Source organism: Entelurus aequoreus, linkage group LG17, assembly GCF_033978785.1.
Source record: "Entelurus aequoreus isolate RoL-2023_Sb linkage group LG17, RoL_Eaeq_v1.1, whole genome shotgun sequence".
NCBI lineage: Eukaryota > Metazoa > Chordata > Actinopteri > Syngnathiformes > Syngnathidae > Entelurus > Entelurus aequoreus.
Genome location: NC_084747.1, coordinates 46,672,629 through 46,698,290, shown reverse-complemented (window position 1 = coordinate 46,698,290; position 25,662 = coordinate 46,672,629). Strand labels below are relative to the sequence as shown.

Below are 25,662 nucleotides of genomic sequence, written 5' to 3'. Positions count from 1 at the left end.
TGTAAGACACGCACCTGGGGAGAGGTTGATTGGCAACACTAAATTGGCCCTAGTGTGTGAATGTGAGTGTGAATGTTGTCTGTCTATCTGTGTTGGCCCTGTGATGAGGTGGTGACTTGTCCAGGATGTACCCCGCCTTCCGCCCGAATGTAGCTGGGATAGGCTTCAGCCACCCCTCAGCAATGCTTAAAATGATCAAATATGTAAAAAAAAGGTTGTACATATTACCGTATTTTTCGGAGTATAAGTCGCTCCGGAGTATAAGTCGCACCGGCCGAAAATGCATAATAAAGAAGGAAAAAAACACATATAAGTCGCACTGGAGTATAAGTCGCATTTTTGGGGGAAATTTATTTGATAAAACCCAACACCAAGAATAGACATTTGAAAGGCAATTTAAAATAAATAAAGAATAGTGAACAACAGGCTGAATAAGTGTACGTTATATGAGGCATAAATAACCAACTGAGAACGTGCCTGGTATGTTAACGTAACATATTATGGTAAGAGTCATTCAAATAACTATAACATATAGAACATGCTATACGTTTACCAAACAATCTGTCACTCCTAATCGCTAAATCCCATGAAATCTTATACGTCTAGTCTCTTACGTGAATGAGATAAATAATATTTGATATTTTACAGTAATGTGTTAATAATTTCACAAATAAGTCGCTCCTGAGTATAAGCCGCACCCCCGGCCAAACTATGAAAAAAACTGCGACTTATACCGTATTTTCCGCACCACAAACCGCCCCGTGTTGTAAGCCGCACCTTCAATGAATGGCATATTTCAAAACTTTGTTTACCTTTTAGCCGCCCCGTGTTATTAGCCGCACCTACGCTACGCTAAAGGGAATGTCAAAAAAACAGTCAGATAGGTCAGTCAAACTTTAATAATATATTACAAACCAGCGTTCTAACAACTCTGTTCACTCCCAAAATGTAATGTGCAAAATTGCAATCACAAAAATAGTAACACTCAAAATAGTGCAGAGCAATAGCAACATCAATAACTCAACGTTGCTCATACGTTAGTGTCACGCAACACACAAAATAAACATTTAAAGCTCACTTTCTGAAGTTATTACTCATCTACAAATCCCTCGAATTATTCTTCTTCTGTGTGCTTCACTTGTTTTTTGACACCATCTGTGATGTGGACGCGCATGCAGTCATAGATCAACAGGGACGGAGCTGCGTGAAAAAAGTCACCCGGTCTCTTCTCTAATTTTTTCTTCATCCATCCATCCCTTCGAGTTAGCTTTTATGATGACGCCGGCTGGAAAGTTCTCCTTTGGCAAGGTCTTCCTTTTGAATATCACCATGGGTGGAAGTTTCTGGCCGTTAGCATGGCAAGCTAACAGTGAAGGACGACTTCTCATTCCCTGTGGTGCGAATATTCACCGTACGTGTTCCCGTTGTATCCACAGTGCGGTTCACATGAATATCAAAAGTCAGTGGAACCTTGTACGCGTGTCTCTTAGTAGGAGACATTTTGTGGTCTTTACAGAAACACACAAATGAAATGAAACGTAATATCCGCGCGCTTCTTCTTCTACGGGGGCGGGTGCTCACCTTGGCGGTTGCTCACAGTAGAAGAAGAAGCGCTTCCTCTTCTATGGGGAAAAAAGATGGCGGCTGTTTACCGTAGTTGCGAGACCTAAACTTTATGAAAATAAATATTAATATTAATCCATATATAAGGCGCACCGGGTTATTAGCCGCACTGTCAGCTTTTGAGAAAAATTGTGGTTTTTAGGTGCGGCTTATGGTGCGGAAAATACGGTAGTCCGAAAAATACGGTACATATTGTTATGAACGTGTCTGCTACTACATTATATATAGACTTGCAGTGTTGTATATAAAACGTCGGCGGGTTTTGAAGTTGTTTTGGAAGGCTTTGAAGACTACAATAGTGACTCCCATTACCCGCATCTTTCAAGCGTTTTATGGCATCTTTAAAATCCTAAAAAAAAAAAAAAAGACGTGTTCTTGTCTCTCATAATGACTGTGAACTAGAGATGTCCGATAATATCGGACTGCTGATATTATCTGGAGATAAATGCTTTAACATGTAATATCGGAAATTATCGGTATCGGTTTCAAAAAGTAAAATGTATGACTTTTTAAAACGCCGCAGTACGGAGTGGTACACGGACGTAGGGAGAAGTACAAAGCGCCAATCAAACTTAAAGGCACTGCCTTTGCGTGCCGGCCCAATCACACAATAGCTACGGCTTTTCACACACACAGGTGAATGCCATGCATACTTGGTCAACAGCCATACAGGTCACACTGAGGGTGACCGTATAAACCGCTTTAACACTGTTACAAATATGCGCCACACTGTGAACCCACACCAAACAAGAACGACAAACACATTCCGGGAGAACATCCGCACCGTAACACAACAGAACAAATACCCAGAACCCCTTGCAGCACTAACTCTTCCGGGACGCTACAATATACACCCCCTGCTACCCCCTACCATCCCCCCCAACCTCCTCATGCTCTCTCAGGGAGAGCATGTCCCAAATTCCAAGCTGCTGTTTTGAGGCATGTTAAAAAAAAATAATGCACTTTGTGACTTCAATAATAAATATGGCAGTGCCATGTTGGCATTTTTTTCCGTAACTTGAGTTGATTTATTTTGGAAAACCTTGTTACATTGTTTAATGCATCCAGCGGGGCATCACAACAAAATTTGGCATAATAATGTGTTAATTCCACGACTGTATATATCTGTATCGGTTGATATCCGAATCTGTAATTAAGAGTTGGACAATATCGGAATATCTGCAAAAAAGCCATTATCGGACATCTCTACTGTGAACAATAGGTAAAACTTGAAAAAAAGTGCAGTTCCACTTTAAAGGCGTAATGTAAAGACTTTTTTGCCTCAAGCATCTAATTTTTTTCGCATGCTTAATTGTCACATAAGCTTAAAAAGAAGTTAAGAACTGTTAATAGTCTGTCGGAAATATGCTTTACACAAAGGCTACAGTCACCTAAATCTTATAAACGGTGATTATCTTTAAACTTCTCAAAGCCAAGTCGAGTCCTATTAGCTTCTTGTTCGTAATTCGTAATTAATTAATTTATTTATATATGCACCTTATTGCTTTTTTTTTTATCCTGCACTACCATGAGCTTATGTAAAGAAATGTCGTTCTTATCTGTGCTGTAAAGTTCAAATTTGAATGACAATAAAAAAGGAAGTCTAAGTAATGATTGACCGCAGACTGTCATAACAATAATATTTATGTGGCTCAACACTGTACCACTCATTTGTTGACACAAGGGTGTGACGAAAAAACGAAGCACATCCTGGAATAGAAACCGACTGAGATGAGCAACGAGCTTTGATGCTGGCATTGCAATCAGATCATCTCCAAGTCCAACAAGCAACATTGCCTCAAGGCCTTCCTGCTTACGAGGTAGCACACAAAGACCTCAGGAGCACTTTATAAGCACGTTAAGACAGGGGAGAAAGCCACACAACAGTCGGTTCAGAGAAGTCTGGCAGACGTCAGCTGGTTCATCAGATACGAGCTGATACCATCAGAATTTGTCTAAACTGTTTCCTTCTTTGATGCTTCCCTCACGCTGCCTGCATGTGCATGCAAGTTCATCCCACATGGATTTTTGAAGGAAAGAAGAAGAAAAGGCAGGCGAGCAAGAGGCAGAGTGTGTAATAATCTTGTTGAGGAAACAGGCTTATGTGCGCAGCCCTGCCAGGAAAACCCAGAATATTTTCTACCGCCGGGATTTGAAGCGGATTATCCGGGTTAAACGATGCGACCTGGGGCTAACTCAGCAGCTAATCATGTGATTCGTCGTCTGACCCTGTACTCGGTTCACTAAGTATAGATACAAAACTATATCCGACTCTGGCATCAAAATATAATGCTTTCAATCTAAAGTTCGATGACAGTAAGTCCTTTTTGTAGATTGATTGATTGAAACTAGAGATGTCCGATAATATCGGTCTGCCGATATTATCGGCCGATAAATGCGTTAAAATGTAATATCGGAAATTATCGGTATCGTTTTTTTTATTATGAGTATCGTTTTTTTTTTGTTTTTTTTTTATTATTAAATCCACATAAAAAACACAAGATACACTTACAATTAGTGCACCAACCCAAAAAACCTCCCTCCCCCATTTACACTCATTCACACAAAAGGGTTGTTTCTTTCTGTTATTAATATTCTGGTTCCTACATTATATATCAATATATATCAATACAGTCTGCAAGGGATACAGTCCGTAAGCACACATGATTGTGCGTGCTGCTGGTCCACTAATAGTACTAACCTTTAACAGTTCACTTTACAAATTTTCATTAATTACTAGTTTCTATGTAACTGTTTTTATATTGTTTTACTTTCTTTTTTATTCAAGAAAATGTTTTTAATTTATTTATCTTATTTTATTTGATTCATTTTTTTAAAAAGTACCTTATCTTCACCATACCTGGTTGTCCAAATTAGGCATAATAATGTGTTAATTCCACGACTGTATATATCGGTTGATATCGGTATCGGTTGATATCGGTATCGGTAATTAAAGAGTTGGACAATATCGGCATATCGGATATCGGCAAAAAGCCATTATCGGACATCCCTAATTGAAACTTTTATTAGTAGATTGCACAGTACAGTACATATTCCGTACAATTGACCACTAAATGGTCACACCCGAATAAGTTCTTCAACTTGTTTAAGTCGGGGTCCACGTTAATCAATTCATGGTACAAATATACACTATCAGCATAATACAGTCATCACACAAGTTAATCATCAGAGTATATACACTATCGTTCAAAAGTTTGGGGTCACCCAAACAATTTTGTGGAATAGCCTTCATTTCTAAGAACAAGAATAGACTGTCGAGTTTCAGATGAAAGTTCTCTTTTTCTGGCCATTTTGAGCGTTTAATTGACCCCACAAATGTGATGCTCCAGAAACTCAATCTGCTCAAAGGAAGGTCAGTTTTGTAGCTTCTGTAACGAGCTAAACTGTTTTCAGATGTGTGAACATGATTGCACAAGGGTTTTCTAATTATCAATTAGCCTTCTGAGCCAATGAGCAAAGACATTGTACCATTAGAACACTGGAGTGATAGTTGCTGGAAATGGGCCTCTATACACCTATGTAGATATTGCACCAAAAACCAAACATTTGCAGCTAGAATAGTCATTTACCACATTAGCAATGTATAGAGTGTATTTCTTTAAAGTTAAGACTAGTTTAAAGTTATCTTCATTGAAAAGTACAGTGCTTTTCCTTCAAAAATAAGGACATTTCAATGTGACCCCAAACTTTTCAACGGTAGTGTACATTGAATTATTTACATTATTTACAATCCGGGGGGTGGGATGTGGAGGGGGTTGAGGCAGGGGGGTTAGGTTTGGTTGATATCAGCACTTCAGTCATCAACAATTATATCATCAGAGAAATGGACATTGAAACAGTGTAGATATGTACAGCGAGCAGTGAACATAGTGAGCTCAGAAAGCATAAGAACAAGCATATACCGTATTTTTCGGACTATAAGTCGCAGTTTTTTTTCATAGTTTGGCCGGGGGTGCGACTTATACTCAGGAGCGACTTATGTGTGAAATTATTAACACATTACCGTAAAATATCAAATAATATTATTTATCTCATTCACGTAAGAGACTAGACGTATAAGATTTCATGGGATTTAGCGATTAGGAGTGACAGATTGTTTGGTAAACGTATAGCATGTTTTATATGTTATAGTTATTTGAATGACTCTTACCATAATATGTTACGTTAACATACCAGGCACGTTCTCAGTTGGTTATTTATGCCTCATATAACGTACACTTATTCAGCCTGTTGTTCACTATTCTTTATTTGTTTTAAATTGCCTTTCAAATGTCTATTTTTGGTGTTGGCTTTTACCAAATAAATTTCCCCCAAAAATGCGACATATATATGTTTTTTTCCTTCTTTATTATGCATTTTCGGCCGGTGCGACTTATACTCCGGAGCGACTTATACTCCGAAAAATAGGGTACATTTGATTATTTACAATCCGGGGAGGTGGGATGTGGTGGGGGGAGGGTGTTAGTCTAGGGTTGTAGTTGCCTGGAGGTGTTCTTTTAGTGCGGTTTTGAAGGAGGATAGAGATGCACTTTCTTTTACACCTGTTGGGAGCGCATTCCATATTGATGTGGCATAGAAAGAGAATGAGTTAAGACCTTTGTTAGATCGGAATCTGGGTTTAGCGTGGTTAGTGGAGCTCCCCCTGGTGTTGTGGTTATGGCGGTCATTTACGTTCTGGAAGTAGTTTGACATGTACTTCGGTATCAGGGAGGTGTAGCGGATTTCATAGACTAGGCTCAGTGCAAGTTGTTTTACTCTGTCCTCCACTTTGAACCACCCTACTTTGGAGAAGTGGGTAGGAGTGAGGTGTGATCTGGGGTGGAGGTCTAAAAGTAACCCGACTAGCTTGTTCTGGGATGTTTGGGGTCTAGATTTGAGGGTTTTGGAGGTGCTGGGGTACCAGGACACAAAGTGACACAAGCAACAAAATACTTCAGTAGTAACTAATAACCTTTAGAACTGGACTGAACAGCACCAGTTTACTTGAGAAAGACCGAGATCGTCAGAGGAAGCAATATCAAACCATGTTAAACCCAGATTCCGATCTAACAAAGATCTTAACTCATTCTCCTTCTATGCCACATTAATGTGGAATGCACTCCCAACAGGTGTAAAAGAAAGTGCATCTCTATCCTCCTTCAAAACCGCACTAAAAGAACACCTCCAGGCAACTACAACCCTAGACCGGGGATCGGCAACCCGCGGCTCTAGAGCCGCATGCCTTTAGCGCCGCCCTAGTGGCTCTCTGGAGATTTTTCAAAAATGTATGAAGAATGGAAAAAGATGAGGGGATAAAAATATATTTTTTTGTTTTAATATGGTTTCTGTAGGAGGACAAACATGACACAAACCTCCCTAATTGTTATAAATCACACTGTTTATATTAAACATGCTTCACTGATTCGAGTATTTGGCGAGCGCCGTTTTGTCCTACTAATTTTGGCGGTCCTTGAACTCACCGTATAGTTTGTTTACATGTATAACTTTCTCCGACTTTCTAGGACGTGTTTTATGCCACTTCTTTTTCTGTCTCATTTTGTCCACCAAACTTTTAACGTCGTGCATGAGTGCACAAAGGTGAGTTTTGTTGATGTTATTGACTTGTGTGGAGTGCTAATCAGACATATTTGGTCACTGCATGACTGCAAGCTAATCGATGCTAACATGCTATTTAGGCTAGCGATATGTACATATTGCATCATTATGCCTCATTTGTAGCTATATTTGAGGTCATTTAGTTTCCTTTAAGTCCTCTTAATTCAATTTATATCTCATGACACACTATCTGTATGTAATATGGCTTTTCATTTTTTGCGGCTCCAGACAGATTTGTTTTTGTATTTTTGGTCCAATATGGCTCTTTCAACATTTTGGGTTGCCAACCCCTGCCCTAGACTAACACCCTCCCCCCACCACATCCCACCTCCCCGAATTGTAATTAATCAAATGTAAACAATCAAATGTAAATAATCAAATGTATATACTTGTTCTTATGCTTTCTGAGCTCACGCGCTGTACATATCCTACCAAGTCAGACCTACACTGTTTCAATGTCCATTTCTCAGATGATATAATGGTTGATGACTGAAGTGCTGATATCAACCAAACCTAACCCCCCCGCCCCAACCCCCTCCACATGCCACCCCCCGGATTGTAAATAATGTAAATAATTCAATGCATATTCTCTAATGATTAACTTGTGTGATGACTGTATTATGCTGATAGTACCGTATTTTTCGGAGTATAAGTCACTCCGGAGTATAAGTTGCACAGGCCGGAAATGCATAATAAAGAAGGGAAAAAACATATATAAATCGCACTGGAGTATAAGTCGCATTTTTGGGGGAAATTTATTTGATAAAACTTAACACCAAGAATAGACATTTGAAAGGCAATTTAAAATTAAAGCTGCAAGCAGCGTTGGTCGGGTCCGCATCTTTGGCTGGTGCTAGTCCTAAGTGTCCCAATACTTTTGTCCAGTGGTAGTCCTGAGTGAGACCTACATAGAGGTTTTTGTTTCATGTCTCTACGATATTCGTACTGGGAGTTAGAGGAAGTTGTGTCTGTATTTTTTTCCTAGGTGCTGCGGCACAGTGGTTGTTTTCTTTGAAGGCTCGTAAAATCACAGCAGCGGAGCAGCATCAACGCAGTGGTTCTTTGAAGGCCCGTAAAATCAAAACCGTAGCACTTTTCAAAACGCTTTCGTCAACTTTTAATCAGAAGGGTTCAATCTCTCTCCTGTAGTAGTTTGAAGCCGAAACGACAAACGCGCTCAGAGGAGATAATGTTTGATGTTTGGTGACCGGTTTTAACAAAAATTTTGTTTTGAAGGAAGGATTGCAAACTTCCTGTTGATTTTTGCTGAAGGATGTCAATGTATGAAATGTAGGTCTAGGTGAGACCTACATAGAGGTATTTGTTTCATGTCTCTAAGACGTTCCTACCGGAAGTTACAAGCAGTTTTGTCTGTTTTCCTCTGAGGAGCAGTTTTGTCTGTGTTTTATTCAAAAATTGCGCTGGAGCGCATTTTTGAGTTTTGGGGTTCGGTTTTTTATTAGGTTGCAATTTCCCCCAGTCCTGATGTGTGTGAAAAGTTTGGTGAGTTTTGAAGTATTTTAAGGGGGTCAAATTACAGCTCAAAGAGGCAAAAATGAGTGTTTTTAGTACAATTTTGTCTTGAAGGGGAAATTGCCAACTTCCTGTTGGTTTTTGCCCGAGGATGTTAAATTATGAAATGTAGGTCTAAGTCAGACCTACATAGAGGTTTTTGTTTCATGTCTCTACGACCTTCCTAGTGGGAGTTACAGGCAGTTTGTTTTTGTTTTTTCCTAGGGGGCGCTCGGGCGCAATTTTGATTTTTGGGGTTTGGTTTTTTTATTAGATGGCAATTTTCGCAGGTTCTGATGAGTGTGTCAAATTTGGTGAGTTTTGAAGCATGTTAAGTGGGTCAAATTAGAGTTTTTTTGTGGCGGCGGAATAATAATAACAAAACCTTACAATAACAATAGGTTCTTTTCGTCCCATTGCAAAAGGAACTCCCTTTGGGATTCCTTTGACAATGGTCCTGTGCGGACCCTAATAAATAAAGAATAGTGAACAACAGGCTGAATAAGTGTACGTTATATGAGGCATAAATAACCAACTGAGAACGTGCCTGGTATGTTAACGTAACATATTATGGTAAGAGTCATTCAAATAACTATAACATATAGAACATGCTATACGTTTACCAAACAATCTGTCACTCCTAATCGCTAAATACCATGAAATCTTATACGTCTAGTCTCTTACGTGAATGAGATAAATAATATTATTTGATATTTTACGGTAATGTGTTAATAATTTCACACATAAGTCGCTCCTGAGTATAAGTCACAACTCCGGCCAAACTATGAAAAAAACTGCGACTTATAGTCCGAAAAATACGGTATATATTTATACCATGAATTGATTAACGTGGAGTCCGATATGTACTGTACTGTGCAATCTACTAATAAAAGTCTCAATCAATCAATCAATCAATCATATCACTATCATGGACACTGTTGGATACAGGCATGGAGAAACACTGCTCATTAGCATTAGCGGTGTGTTCCCAGAATGGTGACTGGCACAAAATATTATAATATGAGACTTAAGTGTCTGACTTTCGTTGCGACATACAAAGGGATGAAGGGAAGGGATGGGGTTAAGTGGATCTTACTTTGCTTCCAGAGCCAGGGCCACAATGGCTGCAGCCATGGGGGCCGAGGCCGACGTGCCAGTGTGACTGTCGGTGCACCGGTGCCTCAAGTCTGTCGTGATCTGCACAGTCAGAGAGAGGGAGGTCAGTCACGGCGAGCAAGATGAGTAGGAAGAAAAACAAGGGATAAACAACACTATTGTTATGGCGGGCAGAGACTGAAACCATGAGGATCAGGAGGATTTAGACCAGTGGTTCTTAACCTTAATGGAGGTACCGAACCCCAGCAGTTCCATATGAGCATTCACCGAACCCTTCTATGGTGAAAATAAAATGTTTTGTTTTTTTCAAATTCAAGACAGTTATATGTTTTTGGTAACACTTTAGTATGGGGAACATATTCTAAGTAACAAAGACTTCATTTAGAGTTATTTGGACACTTAGGGAACATATTCTAAGTAACAAAGACTTCATTTAGAGTTATTTGGACACTAGGGGAACATATTCTAAGTAACAAAGACTTCATTTAGAGTTATTTGGACACTCAGGGAACATATTCTAAGTAACAAAGACTACATTTAGAGTTACTTGGACACTAGGGGAACATATTCTAAGTAACAAAGACTAAATTTAGAGTTATTTGGACATTTAGGGAACATATTCTAAGTAACAAAGACTAAATTCAGAGTTATTTGGACACTTAGGGAACATATTCTAAGTAACAAAGACTAAATTTAGAGATATTTGGACACTAGGGTAACATATTCTAAGTAACAAAGACTAAATTTAGAGTTATTTGGACACTTAGGGAACATATTCTAAGTAACAAAGACTAAATTTAGAGTTATTTGGACACTAGGGGAACATATTCTAAGTAACAAAGACTTCATTTAGAGTTATTTGGACACAAGGGGAACATATTCTAAGTAACAAAGACTAAATTTAGAGTTATTTGGACACTTAGGGAACATATTCTAAGTAACAAAGACTAAATTTAGAGTTATTTGGACACTAGGGGAACATATTCTAAGCAACAAAGACTTCATTTAGAGTTATTTGGACACTCAGGGAACATATTCTAAGTATTCTAGAGTTATTTGGTTAGGGTTAGGGTTATAATAAGGCCATGCCAAATAAGGCATTAATAAGTACTTAATAATGACTAGTTAAGAGCCGATATGTTACTAATTTGCATGTTAACAAACAACTAATTAATGGTGAATATGTTCCCCATACTAAAGTGTTACCATGTTTTTTTACTGGTGCATAAAATGAACCGTGCATGAACATCACCTTGTTCAAACAACAAAACCAACACAGTGCATAAACTCACAACAAATGACACACCTGCAAATCAGTCAGCTGTTGCCGTATCCGTTATACGCCGATAGGGAGAAGTTTTTATTTACACGATGAGTCGGGTGTGTTTTGACCTCCGCCGAACCCCTGAGCCCGACTCACCGAACCCCTAGGGTTCCATCGAACCCAGGTTAAGAACCACTGATTTAGACACACCTGAATATCACATTTAAGCTTCGATAGACTCTTGACAGACAAAACACATTCTGTCTTCCAAAGAATTCAAGAATTCAATACCACACCAGCAGAGAAACCAAATCCTAAAAAAAATGAACTTGTTTATTGAATGAATGAAATGTTTTGGTTAAGTCATATGGACTTTGAGAGCGTGGCAGTCACTGAGCCAAGAATAGTTTGGCCAGCTCCTCGTCTGAGCCCTCATCAAAAGGACCTTCACTGGACTGAAAAGTTGGAGGGATTATCTCAGCACAAACACACACTGGTGAGTGATGGAAGCGGGCCGGTAACACGGACAGGAGAGAATGTTGTTCATGTAGATTAGGCCGACACGCAAAAAAAAGGCTTGCGCTCTCTAATTTGTATGAAGCGTCGGTAGCGTCGGTGCGGGGAATGTCGCGAGGCGGTGCCAGACAAGCTAGCTAACATTGGCTAACTGGCACTTTTCATCCCGGTGGACCGTGGGCCGTGGCCGTAAAATGCTTGGACGGGGTCAAGCTGGGTCTGGCATGTGGGGTGCAAAATACAGTTTCGCACTAATGTTGGAGCTCCAAATCCAAAATGCATGCTGTTGAAGACACATGACTTCACTTAGGGTGTTTTCACATTTACGGTCGTCCCTCGCCATCCCACTTTCAATTTTGCGACTCCACTACACCAATATTTTTTTTAAAGCAACTTTCACATTTTTTGGTGGTAAATTAATGTTATATGTAATACAATGCAGTAGAGATGTAATATCGGTAATTATCGGTACCGGTTTCAAAAAGTAAAATGTATGACTTTTTAAAACGCCGCTGTGTACACGGATGTAGGGAGAAGTACAGAGCGCCAATAAACCTTGAAGTCACTGCCTTTGCATGCCGGCCCAATCACATAATATCTACGGCTTTTCACACACACAAGTGAATGCAAGCATACTTGATCAACAGCCATACAGGTCACACTGAGGGTAGCCGTATAAACAACTTTAACACTGTTACAAATATGCGCCACACTGTGAACCCACACCAAACAAGAATGACAAACACGTTTCGGGAGAACATCCGCACCGTAACACAACATAAACACAACAGAACAAATACCCAGAACCCCTTGCAGCACTAACTCTTCCGGGACGCTACAATATACAACCCCCCGCGCTCTACCTTCCACATTTTTTTCATCCCATTCAAACCGTTCCAACTTCAAACTGTTCAGCCTATTCGGGAATCGCGGGCTTTCCCTTGACAAATTCCAAAAATTCCCAGATTTCCAGGACATTTTCCCCATTCAAAATTAATTGGGCATTTTTCAAACTTCCACCATTTCCATATTTTTCCAACCGATTCAAACCATTGTACCTTCAACATATTCCAATCATCCTGGACATTCATATCATTTTTCCAAGTTAAAAAAAAATTCCAGGAATTCCCAGAATTCCCAGTTTTCCAAACCCTATTTTCACAATTTTTTGTTTCGACTACTCCTCACACATTTTTCAACCCACTACAATCGTTCTACTGTCAAAACATTCCTTTTAATCAGGACAAAAACCTAAGTTGTTTTTTGAACTGGAAAAATTCCAGATTTTCCCGAAATTCCAGGAATTCCGTAATGTCAATTCTGAATTTAAAAATGTTACTACTTCAACATTTCTCGACCGATTTGAAAAATTCCAACACCAACTCATTAAGAAGATTACATTTTTTGTAAGTTCACTCTTTTACCGGAATTCCCAAATTTTCATGGAATTTCCCTTGGAATGAATGGGACATTTTTCCAAGTTGCACAATTCCCACATTTTTCATCCTGTTCAAACCATTCCAACATCAACACATTCCACTCATCCTGGACATTCAAACCAACACTTTCCCAAGTTCCAAACCAAATTCCGGTTTTCCTGGAAATTCTAACTCTTCAACATTCAAACCATGCTTACATTCAAACTATTCTTACATCCAGCCGTCAACAATAACAATATCCAAACAATGATAAGTATGCAATAACAATGCAACGTAAATTGATTAATGCAGTGGTCCCCAACCTTTTTGTAGCTGCGGACGGGTCAACGCTTGAAAATTTGTCCCACGGACCGGTGGGGGTGGGGAGTGGGGGGGAATTTAAAAAAATAAATAAAATATATATGTTTTTTTTTTTTTTCCCCATAAAGAAATACAATCATGTGTGCTTACGGACTGTATCCCTGCAGACTGTATTGATCTATATTGATATATAATGTATATATTGTGTTTTTTATGTTGATTTAATAAAAATAAAAAATAATTATGGATGTCCGATAATGGCTTTTTGCTGATATCCGATATTGTCCAACTCTTTAATTACCGATACCGATATCAACCGATACCGATATCAACTGATATATGCAGTCGTGGAATTAACACATTATTATGCCTAATTTGGACAACCAGGTATGGTGAAGATAAGGTACTTTTTTTAAAAAATTTGTAAAATAAGATAAATAAATTAAAAACATTTTCTTGAATAAAAAAGAAAGTACAACAATATAAAAACAGTTACATAGAAACTAGTAATGAATGAAAATGAGTCAAATTAACTGTTAAAGGTTAGTACTATTAGTGGACCAGCAGCACGCACAATCATGTGTGTATCCCTTGCAGACTGTATTGATATATATTGATATATAATGTAGGAACCAGAATATTAATAACAGAAAGAAACAACCCTTTTGTGTGAATGAGTGTAAATGGGGGAGGGAGGTTTTTTGGGTTGGTGCACTGATTGTAAGTGTATCTTGTGTTTTTTATGTTGATTTAATTTTTAAAAATTTTTTTTAAAAAAACGATACAGATAATAAAAAAAACAATACCGATAATTTCATTTTAACGCATATATCGGCCGATAATATCGGCAGGCCGATATTATCGGACATCTCTAAAAATAATAATAATTATTTTATGTATTTTTTTTTATTTCTTGTGCGGCCCGGTACCAATCGGCCCGGTGGTTGGGGACCACTGGATTAAGGGATATTTTCTACCACCACAATTCTCTTAACAGCTACACATCTTAAAATAAAGTTAAAGTACCAATGATTGTCACACACACACACACACACTAGGTGTGGTGACATTTGTCCTCTGCATTTGACCCATCACCCTTGTTCACCCCCTGGGAGGTGAGGGGAGCAGTGAGCAGCGGCGAATCATTTTGGTGATTTAACCCCCAATTCCAACCCTTGATGCTGAGTGCCAAGCAGGGAGGTAACGGGTCCCATTTTTATAGTCTTTGGTATGACTCGGCCGGGATTTGAACTCATGACCTACCGATCTCAGGGCGGACACTCTAACCACTAGGCCACTTTGAGCATTTTGTTTGCTAACCTGGCATGATGTTGCTGTTAAAATGCTGGTACTGTAGCACAGTGGTCCCCAACCACCGGGCCGGGGCCCGGGACCGATTGGTAACGGGCCGCACAAGAATTTAAAAAAAAAAAAAAAATTTTTTTTTTTTTTTTTTAATGAAATAAACATAAAAAACACAATATATACATTCTATATCAATATAGATCAATACAGCCTGCAGGGATACAGTCCGTAAGCACACATGATTGTATTTATTTATGTAAAAAAAAAAAAAAATGTAAATACACCGCCCCCCACCGGTCCGTGGGACAAATTTTCAAGCGTTGACCGGTCCGCAGCTACAAAAAGGTTGGGGACCACTGCTGTAGCAGACGTAGCTGTGTGTTTGTGTTCACCTACTCTCCATACCAAATATGTGTGAAAAAACACTAGAGTAAGACCACAACTGACTACTAAAAAATGTTGGCCCCCAGATTTCCCGCTGACAGATTCTTACGATCTTTCGGTCGTAATTCTCGCCGCTGCTGTAGGTAGTAGTCAGGGTGGACGAGCACTCCTCCAGGTACCAGGGCTTGCGTCCGCTCTCCGCCGTGCTGGAGATGGAGATGGTGTAGATGGAGTTGGTGTAGCCGTCACAAGAGCAGTGGTCCTGGCTCCGGCCGCCGTTGCCGGAAGCCCACACGAAGATTGAGCCCCGCCCCTTCCTCCCCTGGCAGGAAACAAAAGACAAGCATCAGGTTTGTGTGTGTGCACTCGCGCTCATCATCAGACTTTGTTTTGACACCGCTCAACATCAGAGAGGAAGACAAGGAAGGATCAATAGCGATGAAAGGGAAAGATCAAAACAGTTGTCTGCAGGGCTTGGCGGCACATTTGGAAGGAGGCACAAAAGATAGAATTTTCCCTTTGAAATGACTCGGTGTGCCACGTTGTATTGATGATGTACTTTTCATCTCCTGACAGCAGACATCGCTAACAAACAATGACAAGTTAACTTTTACAAATAACGTGAATGTTTCCTTTTATAGCACATTTTATCGAATCACCTTTGGGGGACAACACTGCTTATAAAGTTTTTAAGAGACAAAAACATTGGATAACATTTCAAGAATTGCAGTGTTTCATCAAAGTGATTTATTTTAATTGATGAATTAGCCAGAAGATTGTTTCATGACATCATTTTGTACACTGCAAAAACTGAAATCTAAGTAGGATTAAATATCTCAAATAAGGGTGATATTTGCTTATTTTCTGTCTGATAAGATAATTCTTCTCACTAAGCAGATTTTATGTTAGAGTCTTTTACTTGTTTTATGGGTTTTGGTCCTAAATGATCTCAGTAAGATATTACAGCTTGTTGCTGAGATTTGATCAAATCAAATCAACTTTATTTATAAAGCACATTTAAAATGTACCACAGGGGTAGCCAAAGTGCTGTACAATGGGCAGGTTAAAAGATAATACGAGAACCGAGCAAACACAACACAACACAAACAGAACACGATAAAAAATAAATAAATAAAATATAAAAACATAAAAACAGGTTCACAGCAGGTGTATTATGGGGCGCCATTGCAGGATGGGTATCACTCAGTGTTAAAAGCCATGGAATAAAAGTATGTTTTTAAGAGAGATTTAAAAACAGGAAGAGAGGAGGCTTGTCTAACACTCAGAGGTAGGTCATTCCAGAGCTTGGGAGCAGCAGCAGCGAAAGCTCTATCACCTCTAAGCTTCAGCCTTGTGTCCGGGACCGTCAGTAGCAGCTGATCGGCTGATCTTAGGGATCGGGTGGGGCAGTAAGGCTGAAGGAGGTCGGAGAGATATGTTGGCGCGAGGTTGTTTAGACATTTAAAAACAAATAAAAGGAGTTTAAAATTGATTCTGTAACGCACAGGGAGCCAGTGAAGGGACGCTAATATTGGGGTGATGTGCTCACGTCTGCGGGTCTGTGTTAGCAGACGAGCAGCAGAGTTCTGCACGAGCTGCAGGCGGGCGAGGGAGGCCTGGCTAATGCCTACATACAGGGCATTGCAGTAGTCTAAACGAGTCGAGATAAAGGCGTGGATCAATTTCTCGAGATCATGTCCTGATAGAAGCGGTTTCACTTTCGCTATTTGGCGTAGTTGATAAAAGCTTTTTTGTACGACGCTGCTGATTTGTTTTTCGAATTTAAAATCTGAGTCGAACTTTACCCCCAGGTTTGTGACAGTCGCTGAGATACGGGGTCAGAGTGCCGAGGTCAACGTTGGGGGAGGGGGAGCGACTTGGACCGAACAACATAACTTCTGTTTTGTCTTCATTTAGGCTCAGGAAGTTAGCTGAAAGCCAGGCTTTGATGTCGTGCAGGCAGTCAATAAGACGTTGAACCGTGTTCTTTTGTGCCATGGGAAAATAAATCTGGCAATCATCGGCATAAAAATGAAATGCAATATCGTACTTCCTAAAAATAGAACCAAGGGGGAGAAGGTAAAGCGCAAATAAGATTGGGGCAAGGATTGAGCCCTGGGGAACCCCATGTGGTAAAGGAGCTGTGGAAGACATAAAACTGTCTATTTTTACACAAAAACTCCTGTCGGTTAAGTACGACCGGAACCAGTTGAGGGCGGCGCCCTTAATGCCTTAATGCTTGATGACCTATATTGAGTAAAACATGCTTGGAACTAGAATATCTACTGTTGCAAAGCTGTGTCATCAACACTCACAAGTATAAAACTACTTTTTTAAAGTAATCATTTCTTATTCCAAGCATGAAAAAAAAATCCTGATTTTGACACAATTGTGTCTCATAATTAAAACAGATGACAGCCAAATGGACTTTGCTGTTTTATTTACAATGAAACAATAGAACATACGTACTCATGTAGTAGTACAGTTGGCACAGTACAGTAAACTGACAGTTAATATTTAAACATTTAACATGTGACATTTCTAACAATTTTAAACAGAAATAGTTCATGCACATTCAGATAAATTCCTCAAAATTACAATTAAAAATGTTTTGGCCGGGGGCCGGGCTGTATATATGCGCACTAATTGACTGAAAGAGCACGCACTCGGCGCGATGATGTCATGTTATCCATGGAAAAATGCATTTTTAGACCATATGATTTGCCTGAGCGGCTAGGAGACCCCGAGAGTAACAAGCGGTTGCCTTGTTGCCTTTCCATTAAGAACAATAAATCAGTTTTTAGTATAAGTTTGCTGGTTTCAAGAAATGTAATGCCGAGCGCATATCATTATGTCAAGATAATGACACTAGCGTTTACTTAATTTAAGAATATTTTTCAACATATTGAGCAAAAAGGTCTCTTTTTTTGTGTTACTTCAACGTGGCTTCATAGTAAAAGAGTGCGGGTACTAGACTGGCCTGCCTCTAGTCCAGACCTGTCTCCCATTGAAAATGTGTGGTGAATTATGAAGCCTAAAATAGCACAAGGGAGACCCCCGGACTGTTGAACAACTTAAGCTGTACATCAAGCAAGAATGCGAAAGAATTCCACCTGAGAAGCTTCAAAAATGTGTCTCCTCAGTTCCCAAATGTTTACTGAGTGTTGTTAAAAGGAAAGGCCATGTAACACAGTGGTGAACATGCCCTTTCCCAACTACTTTGGCACGTGTTGCAGCCATGAAATTCTAAATTAATTATTATTTGCAAAAAAAAAAATTAAGTTTATGAGTTTGAACATCAAATATGTTGTCTTTGTAGTGCATTCAACTGAATATGGCTTGAAAAGGATTTGCAAATCATTGTATTCCGTTTATATTTACATCTAACACAATTTCCCAACTCATAAGGAAACGGGGTTTGTACATGTACAGTATGCTGGCATGTCTTACAAGGCACAATGCATAGGGAGCTCCACAATGCGGACTGTGCATGACTGATTTGTACAAAAATTGTTTTTTGTTAATATTTTGGGTATGCAAATTTCAACATTACCCGATGAATAACGCATGAACCTTAATAATCATTTGCATCTATTTTGCATTGATGATTATGCAAATACCACAGTCAGTCTCTGGGTTGTTGTTTTTTTACTTTTATGTGTGACAAGAGTCACTGAGACAAAAGGAAACGCTGACAGACGTGAGCAATGGCGAGTGCTCTAGTGAGCAATTAGCCAAAAAAGAAAGGAGTAAAAGAGGAGTCAAAGTAAAAGGAAAAGAGAACACTACTTGCTATTGGAGATGTCCGATAATGGCTTTTCTGCAGGTATCCGATATTCCGATATTGTCCAACTCTTAATTACCGATTCCGATATCAACCGATACCGATAGATACAGTCGTGGAATGAACACATTATTATGCCTAATTTTGTTGTGATGCCCCCGCTGGATGCATTAAACAATGTAACAAGGTTTTCCAAAATAAATCAACTCAAGTTATGGAAAAAAATGCCAACATGGCACTGCCATATTTATTATTGAAGTCACAAAGTGCATTATTTTTTTTTAACATGCCTCAAAACAGCAGCTTGGAATTTGGGACATGCTCTCCCTGAGAGAGCATGAGGAGGTTGGGGTGGGCGGGGTTTAGGGTAGGGGGTAGCGGGGGGTGTATATTGTAGCATCCCGGAGAGTTAGTGCTGCAAGGGGTTCTGGGTATTTGTTCTGTTGTGTTTATGTTGTGTTACGGTGCGGATGTTTGTCATTCTTGTTTGGTGTGGGTTCACAGTGTGGCGCATATTTGTAGCAGTGTTAAAGTTGTTTATACGGCCACCCTCAGTGTGACCTGTATGGCTGTTGACCAAGTATGCCTTGCATTCACTTGTGTGTGTGAAAAGCCGTAGATTTTATGTGATACACATATGCGGTCCTCTCCAAGGTTTCTTATAGTCATTCACATTGACGTCCCACTGGGGTGAGTTTTCCTTGCCCGTATGTGGGCTCTGTACCGAGGATGTCGTTGTGGCTTGTACAGCCCTTTGAGACACTTGTGATTTAGGGCTATATAAATAAACATTGATTGATTGATTGATTGATTGGGCCGGCACGCAAAGGTTTATTGGCGCTCTGTACTTCTCCCTACGTCCGTGTACACAGCGGTGTTTTAAAAAGTCATAAATTTGACTTTTTGAAACCAATACCGATAATTTCCGATATTACATTTTAAAGCATTTATCAGCTGATAATATTGGCAGTCCGATATTATCGGACATCTCTACTTGCTATGATTGTTTTGAATAATTGACATATTCATTTGAGACTACAATTGATAATCTAATATGTCTTTGGTTAAGGAACTAGGAATTTGGTTAATGTAAAGGAATTGTTGCCTTTTTTGGGAGGGGAACAAACTTTCTTATTCTTTTTACAAGGAACACTAAGGAGGAAACACCTGTGAACATGCAGCTGCAAAGTCCAAAGACCGTGCCCTTGTCCACGAGTGTCAGCGTTGTTGTGCGGCACTGACAGCATAGAGTGTCTCCTTGGATTGTCGCTACATTACATGCTGCACTCACAAGCAAGCCTTCTCAGATCAGCTTCAACCTCACATAAAGATAAACATCGTCTGTCTTTCTGTCCGTCCCCTCGTCTCAGACGTCCTACGAGGTCTGACCTTTGACTCGCACTCCACATTGTTTGTTGTTTGAAGTCTGCCAACTTACTTTTGTCATGTGTGACTACAACAATTCACAGGAAACTTTTTCCGTGGCAAAAAAAACATTGATTTAAAATCTGAGACTTCACATAAGACTTCAGCTCACTGAGCATTTAAAGCAGCAGTGTCCGAAATGCTGTCAAGGGGCCATCTTCGGCCCCAAGCCATCTGCAGATTGTAATATACAAATAAACTGTTAAAAAATGAGATACATCATTCTAATAATTTGCGTCGTCTCCTATTACACAAAGCTAAAATGTCAATATTTGGTTAGCTTAAAGGCCTACTGAAAGCCACTACTACCGACCACGCAGTCTGATAGTTTATATATCAATGATGAAACCTTAACATTGCAACACATGCCAATACGGCCGGGTTAACTTATAAAGTGACATTTTAAAATTCCCGGGAAATATCCGGCTGAAACATCGCGGTATGATGACGTATGCGCGTGACGAAGTCCGAGTAACGGAAGTTATGGTACCCCGTAGAATCCTATACAAAAAGCTCTGTTTTCATTTCATAATTCCACAGTATTCTGGACATCTTTTGCAATTTTTTTAATGAACAATGAAGGCTGCAAAGAAGACAGTTGTAGGTGGGATCAGTGTATTAGCAGCGGACTACAGCAACACAACCAGGAGGACTTTGTTGGAGTGCTAGCCGCGCTAGCCGCGCTAGCCGCGGTAGCCGCGCTAGCCGCGGTAGCCGCGCTAGCCGCGCTAGCCGCGCTAGCCGCCGACTTCACCTTGACTTCCTACGTCTCCGGGCCGCCAAACGCATCGGGTGAAGTCCTTCGTCCTTCTGCCGATCGCTGGAACGCAGGTGAGCACGGGTGTTGATGAGCAAATGAGGGCTGGCTGGCGTAGGTGGAGAGCTAATGTTTTTAGCATAGCTCTGTGCAGTCCGATTGCTAAGTTAGCTTCAATGGCGTCGTTAGCACAGCATTGTTAACCTTCGCCAGCCTGGAAAGCATTAACCGTGTATTTACATGTCCACGGTTTAATAGTATTGTTGATTTTCTATCTATACTTCCAGTCAGGGGTTTATTTATTTTGTTTCTATATGCAGTTAAAGCAAGATGCTATCACGTTAGCTCGTAGCTAAAGCATTTCGCCGATGTACTGTCGTGGAGATAAAAGGCACTGAATGTCCATTTCGCGTTCTCGACTCTCATTTTCAAGAGGATATAGTATCCGAGGTGGTTTAAAATACAAATCCGTGATCCACAATAGAAAAAGGAGAGTGTGGAATCCAATGAGCCAGCTTGTACCTAAGTTACGGTCAGAGCGAAAAAAGATACGTCCATCACTGCCTCTCAAGTCATTCACTGTAACGTTCCTCATCAACAAATCTTTCATCCTCGCTCAAATTAATGGGGTAATCATCACTTTCTCTGTCCGAATCTCTCTCGCTCCATTGTAAACAACGGGGAATTGTGAGGAATACTAGCTCCTGTGACGTCACGCTACTTCCGGTACAGGCAAGGCTTTTTTTTTATCAGCGAGCAAAAGTTGCGAACTTTATCGTCGATTTTCTCTACTAAATCCTTTCAGCAAAAATATGGCAATATCGCGAAATGATCAAGTATGACACATAGAATGGATCTGCTATTCCCGTTTAAATTTTAAAAAATAATTTCAGTAGGCCTTTAACCTGTATTATTAACCTACAAAACTACTTGGTTTTAGTGTATGTAATGTGCGAAATGCATCAAAGTGGTCCCTCCACGCTTACATTTTTCTGTAGGTAGACAGTGGAAAAACATCCCCAACCACGATGGCAAATGAGGAAAAAAGTTAAAACCATTGAACAGGAAGTGGAAGTTATTGCAATGTAGGGAAACGGTACACAAATGCCTCGGTCCTTGCTGCGCAGTAATTAATGGCTAAATAACATCCATCCATCCATTTTCTACCGCTTGTCCCTTTTGGGGTGGCGGGGTGTGCTGGAGCCTATCGCAGCTGCATTCGGGCGGAAGGCGGCGTACACCCCGGACAAGTCGCCACCTCATCGCACGGCCAACACAGATAGACAGACAACATTCACACACTCAAAAAAATGACTCATTGGATGAACTCAATTAAAATGAGGGCAGGATTTCCATCCAATTGACTTCGATTTGATGTCTTTTGCAGTATATATTGATATCGTTTTATCGCCCAGCCCTATCGGCCTTTTAAAAGAAAAAGTTTTTCTTTCAATTTATTTGTTATCAATTATGTGTCTATCATGATATATATATTTTTGTTTTATGGCCCCGCCCTATGGGGATTTTTTTCAGAATATTTTTATTTTTTTGAACTGATTTTGATTTTATTTATTTTGCGATATATATTGATAACATTTTATTGTCCAGCCCTACGGGGATTTTTTCAGAATGTTTTTTTTTTTAATGATATCGATTTTATGTCTTTTGCAATATTTATTGCAATTATTTTATCGCCCAGCCTTATCGGCCTTTTTCCTTTTTTTTCCCAAATTTTTTATATCTATGTGTCTGTAATGATATATATTGATATCATTTTATCGCCCAGCCCTATCGGCCTTTTTCCTTTTTTTTTTTTGTTATCAATTATGTGTCTATCATGACATTACCATAAGGCAATAATAATAATAATTAGGCATGGGTACTGAATTGGGTATTCTTATAGGTAACGATTAAATTATGTCAGTTCTACAACGTACCGATTCAGGTCAAATCAAACTACCATACCTTTGTTGCATGTGACGTCACATACAGTTGCAGACTGAGCAGCGGCTCAAGCACTTGGCGGGCAAACAATCGTATTCATAGGTGACTACCTGGTTAGGTTGAAATTTCCAATGCTAACAAAGCAGGTATGCCTCATAGAAAACCCTCAAAAGTAAGGCTTCATTTTTTGAAATGTGCTAGCTGGATGCTGGCTATGCCATATACATACTACAAGCATTAGCAATTTTACATGGTAATTTCAACACCTCCAAATTTGCTAATCAAAACTACAACTAATATGCATGTTACAATCAAACAGCTAGTGTAAGTACAATACTTATAAAATACTTATAGTATAAAAACCGGGGTGGATAAAAGTTGGAAAAGTCGGCAAAAGTCCCAAAAATGTTCAAAATACCTACCCAGGTTCGAGTCCCACAAGTTTCGCCGCCGGCCGGGCAATTATCAGTAATTAAGAGTTGGACAATATCGGGATATCGGCAAAAAAGCCATTATCGGACATCTCTAGTGTTTTGCCTTTATGCGAGGCAACTTCAATCCTCCCTCCAATCTGCTTCATGTTCTTTATTCATATTTCCATATGGTTTTTTTGTATGTAAATATATGCTGCAGTGTCTCACCATGCGGATGCCATTCTCAAAAGCCTGCCTGGCCAAAGACGCCGGTCCGTCCACCGTCTTGCCGTCATCGTCGGGCCCCCAGCTGGCGCTGTAGATGTCGATGTGCTGCGGCTGCAGGCTGAGAGATTTGGCTTCGACCATGTCCGTTACGTCCCCGTCCAGCATGCGCACACCTGACATACGGCGGACGCAACAAGGAGCTTAAGCAATTACTCTGATGAATAAACGCAAATGTACAAAAAAAGCAGATACCTCCTATTCTGGCATTGTAGGCAATTCCCACAATGCAGTGGGAGTTGTTTGCTGACGCGGCAACTTCTCCTGCACACCGTGTCCCGTGTCTGAACAGAGACGGACGAAAAGGGGAACACGTTAGGTATTACACAAATCTATACAGGGTTTCCCATAAACTGCCAAGATACCTGTGGCGGTGGGGGCGTGGTCACCATGACATCATCGAGTATTTTGCATAATTTACTACAATGATATGATTTTCTCTAAAAAGGCTCAAAAAATGTATACTTACTACCGGTAATTAATAATAACAGTTTTGTTTTAAACGTCCATCCATCCATCCATCCATTTTACAATATAATTACAACACTTTATGTACATATTTATATACAGATTTGAACAATAAGTTATTCACTGACATATATTTATTAATTGTGGTTCTTACAAAAAATATATCTTATAAAAATATAAAAGCTAAAATGTCTCTTAAAGCTCTGCCCCTTTAATTAGTGCATACTAAATAATTTAACTTTAGCCTACTACTACAACCATATTATTTACCAGCAACATAAAGTGAAACAGAGGCAGAGGTGTCCTGCCACAGTCAGTAACAAATAAACAGAAAACAGTAGTGGTGGTAGATAGACACAAAGCTTCATCAAACATCTGATTCACTGAACAAAGAGCTCCAAAAATCTTGATCCTACACTTCTCTTTCGTAAAGTAAATCTGAACAGCCGATATGGGCATCTACATCAACTATATGATTTGCCTGAGAAGCTTGACAGGACACAAAAAATTTAAGAAAAATTAAATTAAATTAAATTTTAAAAAAAATACTTTTTTTTTTTTTTTTGTGGCGGCCTTAATTCTTTCGTGGCGGGCCGACACAAATAAATTAATGTGTGGGAAACACTGTTATACACACAATACAAAGCATGTCACACACTGCAGAAACTGAAATCTAAGTAAGATTAAATATCTCAAATAAGGGTGATATTTGCTTACTTTCTGTCTGATAAAATAATTCTTCTCACTAAGCAGATTTTATGTTAGAGTGTTTTACTTGTTTTAAGGGTTTTGGTCCTAAATGATCTCAGTAAGATATTACAGCTTGTTGCTGAGATTTGATGACCTACATTGAGTAAAACATGCTTGAAACTAGAATATCAACTGTTGCAAAGCTGTGTCATCAAAACTCACAAGTATAAAACTACTTTTTAAAAGTAATCATTTCTTACTTCAAGCATGAACAAAAAAAATCATGACTTTGACACAATTGTGTCTCATAATTAAAACAGATGACAGCCAAATGGACTTTGCTGTTTTATTTTCAATGAAACAATATAAAATACGTACTCATATAGTAGTACAGTTGGCACAGTACAGTAAACTGACAGTTAATATTTAAACATTTAACATGTGACATTTCTAACAATTTTGAACAGAAATTGTTCATGCACATTCAGATGAATTCTTCAAAATTACAATAAACATTTTTTTGGCCGGGGCCCGGGCTGTATATATGCGCACTAATTGACTGAAAGAGTACGCACTTGGCGCGATGATGTCATGTTATCAATGGAAAAATGCATTTTTAGACCATATTGAGCAAAAAGGTCTCTTTTTTTTCTACCAAGAAAAGTGCACTTGTTATTAGTGAGAATATACTTATTTTAAGGTATTTTTGGGTTCATTGAGGTTAGATAATTTTACTTGTTTTGGAAAGTCTTGACAAGCCAAATTTTCTTGTTCTATTGGCAGATAATTTTGCTTAGTTCAAATAAAATACCCCTCATTTT

At 39.4% G+C, this 25,662-nt stretch overlaps 1 protein-coding gene across 1 annotated transcript in view; it reads right to left on the bottom strand.

Moving 5' to 3' along the window:
- The window catches only part of LOC133631810 (proprotein convertase subtilisin/kexin type 5-like), a 199,221-nt gene that overhangs the window by 102,568 nt on the left and 70,991 nt on the right, over nucleotides 1–25,662 (bottom strand). Inside the window, exons 6-9 of the mRNA XM_062023971.1 lie at nucleotides 23,879–23,967; nucleotides 23,627–23,799; nucleotides 15,185–15,397; nucleotides 9,848–9,948 (exon numbers count right to left, since the gene is read on the bottom strand). Of these exons, the coding sequence (XP_061879955.1) occupies nucleotides 9,848–9,948; nucleotides 15,185–15,397; nucleotides 23,627–23,799; nucleotides 23,879–23,967 (576 nt within the window). The remainder of the gene's footprint in view (nucleotides 1–9,847; nucleotides 9,949–15,184; nucleotides 15,398–23,626; nucleotides 23,800–23,878; nucleotides 23,968–25,662) is intronic.